Raw genomic sequence first — 5,390 nt, forward strand, 5'->3', positions numbered from 1 at the left:
GCGGCAACGAGTGGATGAAGATGAGGGTCTCCTTGCTCTCCACAAGCTTGATGCTCAAAACAAGAGGACTCTAGCTTCTTTTATACTTGGGAAGGGCCTTGCTTTTTGCCAAAAGCAATACTTTATGCTTTGCTTTTCTCTTTTTACTTTAATATTTTAGTTATATTAAAATATTGTTCATCTTTGCCAAAGTTCTTGTTTTATGCTTCCATAGCTTCAGGGCCTTGCTTTTTGGCCTTGGAGCTGCTTTTTTTTGGTTTAGCGGCCCTTAGCTTTTTGGTTCGGCTCAGTCTCCTCTTTCCAATGGTGACCTTGGCTCGTGGTCAACCAAGTTTGACTTTCTACTTTTCCTTGCTTTTTAACCAAAACGGGTGCTTCTTCATGGGCCAACTTCAAGATCCCTGTTTCAATGCTTTCATCCGTCTGTCCATGTATCTGGGCATAAGTTCATAATGTGAAAAAGAGCTAAGAGGACCAAATAGTTACAAGTTTCATCTCCTCTTCTAACAAAATCCCTTTCTCCATGCTTGGCGTGCTCTTATCTTCTTTCTTGCCCTCTTGAGTTCTTACAAATTTATCGTATCTCATTATGCTTCTCTCATGGGTTATATTACAAGATCTCATGGCCATTTGTTATGCTAATCTTGAGCCTCTGGCACAAGTGTCATACTCTCAACATTCTATTGAGATCTCAATGCTATCTAGCAAGTTTAAGAAATTTTACCTTCACCTAGGACCAGACACTGCAAGATTTTTGACTGGATAGCTGTCCAAGCAAATAACCTAAACCCAGAAGGCTTCTGCAGTTTCGAGTTCCCTTCAAGTATAATTAGTTCTTTCCTTGCTCAACATTAGGCGGTGCCATAAGAAAGGTAAAGACAAAGGCCAGGCACTATAGAAACACTTTTGTTCTTTAACTCTCCAAGCAAGTGTTCAATTTTCACAATAGACTAGCATCTTGTAATCATTCAATGCAAGTTTCAAATGTGGGCTCTATGACCTTGACTTGGGCGCTACTCCTTTGCTTAACTGTTTTCTTATTTTTTAAGCTTCCTCCTCTACTCTACTTGTTGCTATGCTTGCTTCAACAAGACAATGCGCCATAAATATAAGATCAGCCCACATCCATGCTTCTATGCTTGCTTCAACATCGCATTGTCCCATAAAGCCAAAAAACTAGGCTTAAAAGCATGTTTCCACTCTTGCTTCAACATCACATTGTTCCATAAAAACAACAAGATTGGACCCAAATCCATGAGATTATGAACACTCACCAAACCAATTGGAGGATTCTGCGACGGACCAGTAACTCTGAGCTTCGCTTCGAGGTCCTGCATCCTTCCGCGTCTCCCCGCCGCTAAACAAAAGAAGCGCATTCTCATCAGAGGCTGCGGACTCTACTCCAGCTCTGATGTGATGAAGGAAGGTGGCTGCCTGGCCAGGGTGCTTCTGGTATGATTCAAGGAACCAAGAACCTTCTCTATCAGCATTGCCACATCCGGTACTTGTGTAGACAGCATGTCCCGCGACCATGACGAGGTTATGGAGGTTGGGGTAGGGGTAGAGGTGGGAAGAGGGTAGGTGCAATGCAGAGGGACCTAAGAAGTTTTGGTAAACCCTAGCAATCAGGTAGAGGATGCATGTGCCAAGAGCAAAGGAGCCCAAGAGGAGGGACCAAGCGGCAACTTTGTGGCGGTGCTGGAGACGGTGCAGCATTCTGGAGAGGCCGGAGCGCTTGAGCTTCCGAGGGGGGCGCCTGCTGGGTACGCCGATCTCTAGGTCCACAAGGTGCTGCTGGGCGGCCTCGTCTGGGCTGTCCTCACCGTACATCGACACGATGGACTTGCTGCTAATGCTCTGCTTCGACTTCAGCATTTTGCGATGTCACTTCCGACTTGCCATTGCTCCCATTGGGAGCAGAGGTCCCCTCCCCTTTCAGCTATGCTTGTGAGATTCGCTCACCTCCGGGAAGCATGTCACGACTTTGAGGAGCACTATAAACTTTTAAAGGTTTTTTTCTAAATTTTGTTGGTACTGTGACTAAAATTTGGAGATTTTTGGAAATTGAGAAACTCGTTTTAAAGGTGAAAATGCAAGTCCATCGTATATATGAGATTCATTGCATTTCAACAAGGACAACCCTCACCCATGATTCAAGTGATGTATGAAGCTAAGCTCTACAGCTTCAAATCACCTTCGATCCATCGACAAGTACCTCACTAGGTCAAATAGAGCTTCAAGAGGCCAACCCAGACTACTATCAAAAGGTTCACTAAATCAACTCCTTATAAGACCTTTTGAGGGACTGCATCAAATTTTCTATACAACAAGAGCCAAGATAAAGTAACAATTCTAAAAAATAATAACTAATAGCTCGACAATATATTGACCATCGCCAATCACATGGAGAAATGATAAGGCCATGGTGATGTGCTCAGGTGATGTCATTCAAGTGCCTATAACATTTTGAGAAAAAATGCACAGTGTTTATAGATGATTTAATGCCATCCTCACGGTAGCAAAAAGGAGGGAAACTATGTAAAGGGTTTTCCTAATGTGTTTATAGTGGGTAGAAATCACCACTAGTATGAAGATTTACCAGCTACCACACAGAAGAGTGGAACAATATACATCCTTACGGTAGCAAAAAGGAGGGAAACTATGTAAAGGGTTTTCCTAATGTGTTTATAGATGATTTAATGCCATCCTCACGGTAGCAAAAAGGAGGGAAACTATGTAAAGGGTTTTCCTAATGTGTTTATAGTGGGTAGAAATCACCACTAGTATGAAGATTTACCAGCTACCACACAGAGGAGTGGAACAATATACATCCAACCTTCATCACCCACAAGGTTCCAATTAGCACAATTGGCACAACAAATTCTCCATCTATGAGAACTGATCAAAAGAAGGACAAGGTACGAGACTATGTCATGAAGGTCTATAATCTTGTCCCATTGCACAATGCTCTACAATGGAAGTCCAAGAGACTAAAATTAGAATCAAAGAACAAAATACCAAGAGACTAGGGCTTCAAGACTTCATTATCAAACCCAACTGCATGATGGTCTTTCCTGCGTTGTTCATCATCAAGAAGTGCAAAGGATGGAGAAAGTGGAAGCCTTCCTCATCATCAAGGTCCAGATACAACAGCAAAAAGCAAGCTAGTTTGGAGAAGACAAAGCCACGTGATGGAGAAAGTGGAAGCCTTCCTCATCATCAAGGTCCAGATCTAACAGCAAAAAACAAGCTCATTTGGAGAAGACAAAGCCACATGATGTAGTGGTTAAGGAGTTGGCTAACCACCATGATGCGAGAGAAATTAAAGATAAGCGGTTCCAACCCTTCTAAATTGTAGCCAAAACATTTTATTATTTGGTGTACCATTTATAGCAAGAATCATATGGAAACAAATGAGTGTCCCTGATTCGGATATAGGAGATATTATTATCAAATCTATGATAGAGTGGGAAGCGATACTACCAAAATTGAATGCAACTCCACTTTCACTTCCCATTTTTCCTTGGTAACCAACCATAGCTCCTGGCCACAATGTGGATAGGGAATTGGTAGGTGAAGACTATGAAGGGTAGGAGCCACACATGGAAGATAAAAGAGGATAATACTTTCTCATGTATAAAGCAACCCAATATGCTAAGAAAATCGGCAATGGAATGCTTCAGGCATAACTCATGTATAAAGCAACCCAATACATGCTAAGAAAATCAATAATGGAATGCTTTGAGATCATGTTGCTGAAAAAAGTGCACCAGCCCATTATTAGCCTACATCCACACATCTACCAAAAAAGGGCTATAATTTATTGGAGTTGAGATCAACATAGTAATGCATGCATAGATGTAGTAACTAGCCTACGTCCACACATTATTACTATATAAATGGCTACAAATCCCTCCTGTTGTGATGATGTGAACATGTACAAGGATCGTATGGCTAATCAATCCCCAAATGGCAATAAGCCCAAAGCTTCAAACTTCTCCTTTGATCATGAGAGAGCCTTCGTGAACATATCTGCCACATTATCATGTGTAGAGACATAAGCTAGGCTAATCTCTTCTACAACAATGAGCCTCTCCCTAACATAGAGCATTCAATATTGGGTTCCTCACAAGGCCAATGCACTCTGATCTATCAGTGAAGATGGAGGTGGGGGTTGTTGTCCAACACCAAGATCTACCAAAAGTCATCTGAGCCATACACACTTCACAGTCATTGTAAAGCTATCATGTCATATACTCAGCATCATGGTTCAAAGTGACCATTGTTGCTCTTTCATCCATATATACATGAAACTCCTTTGATATATACTCCCCCCCTCGATCTATACGAAAGGTGCCATATACACCTAGGGGTACCTAGAATAGTCATTAATAAAAGTCACAAAGTATAGATATCCCTTGTGTGATTGATGGTGTCCTCATAGGACCACATACCTCATAGCACCATGAAAAAAGGCTCGAGAAAAGGCTCTGCCTTTACCTTTTTTACCAGCAATGCAAAATGCCTAATCTCCCACATGCATACTAATTCGGCTTTGTTGATATAACTCTTCTAGCACTACAACTATTTCATTAAACATAAGGGCTTTGGGGTTATCCTTCATCATGAGTTGAAGTGTGGATGTAAAACCTTGGTATGAATTTGGTAAAGCTGTGAGAATAGTAGACACCAATGAACTGTTAGATATGCCTTATCATACATGCAAGTTGCTCCCTAAGATCTTTAATCCTTGTGAGAAACTCCTATTAAATCTCCCTCATTTATATGCTCAAACCCTAACTACTTACGTAAGTAGGCCTCTCGCATCTCATTATATAATTGGTAAAGTGCAATAAAGGTATTGTAAGCCTCCTTAGTAGTTTTACATAAGTGAATATGAGGAATAATGGTCCTCTTCATAGAGAGTGCCACTAATGTATGTGCCTATGCATCCTTGCCATCCCACTTGGTTTTTTCCACTTTGGGAGGTGTGGAGGCAAATGCCACAGTTACATCTGAACTAGTGTCACTATCCAAAGTACTTGTACTATCCTATGCTAACGAGACAGGGCATGCCTCAATGCTAATAATGACGTTCCAAAAACCCTTTGGCAACCAATACACGAAACATCATATATGATGATGACGTGTAGTTGGTCTCACCAAGTTTATCCTTAATGGTGGAAAGCATCCCAAATACATCACTACCTACCATTTCAACTTGTAAATAACTAATCTCACACAAAATGTAAATATACTGGCTACTTGCAGGTGCTGTCAATGCCTACTGAATGCAATTGAGATTACTCTTACCAATAGATCACTGATAATGAAGGAAACCTACAAAGTGTATGAAGAATGGTAGAGTATAGAGTGTGGAAATAATACTG

General features: G+C 41.2%; 1 protein-coding gene across 1 annotated transcript; it reads right to left on the reverse strand.

Annotated features, from left to right (window-relative positions):
• Nucleotides 1–1,260: 1,260 nt before the first annotated feature.
• LOC147628367 (uncharacterized) lies at nucleotides 1,261–1,984 on the reverse strand. Its single transcript, XM_086813044.1, has one exon. It carries the CDS (start codon nucleotides 1,873–1,875, stop codon nucleotides 1,261–1,263), a length of 615 nt encoding a protein of 204 aa, XP_086669170.1. The 5' UTR covers nucleotides 1,876–1,984.
• Nucleotides 1,985–5,390: the final 3,406 nt, after the last annotated feature.

Source organism: Cibotium barometz, chromosome 19 (assembly GCF_041138505.1).
Source record: "Cibotium barometz isolate CiBa-2024 chromosome 19, ASM4113850v1, whole genome shotgun sequence".
NCBI classification, from domain to species: domain Eukaryota; kingdom Viridiplantae; phylum Streptophyta; class Polypodiopsida; order Cyatheales; family Cibotiaceae; genus Cibotium; species Cibotium barometz.

What these genes read in the sequence shown, in the direction of transcription:
- LOC147628367 (XM_086813044.1), bottom strand. Translation starts at nt 1,875, where the DNA reads ATGCTGAAGTCGAAGCAGAGCATTAGCAGCAAGTCCATCGTGTCGATG.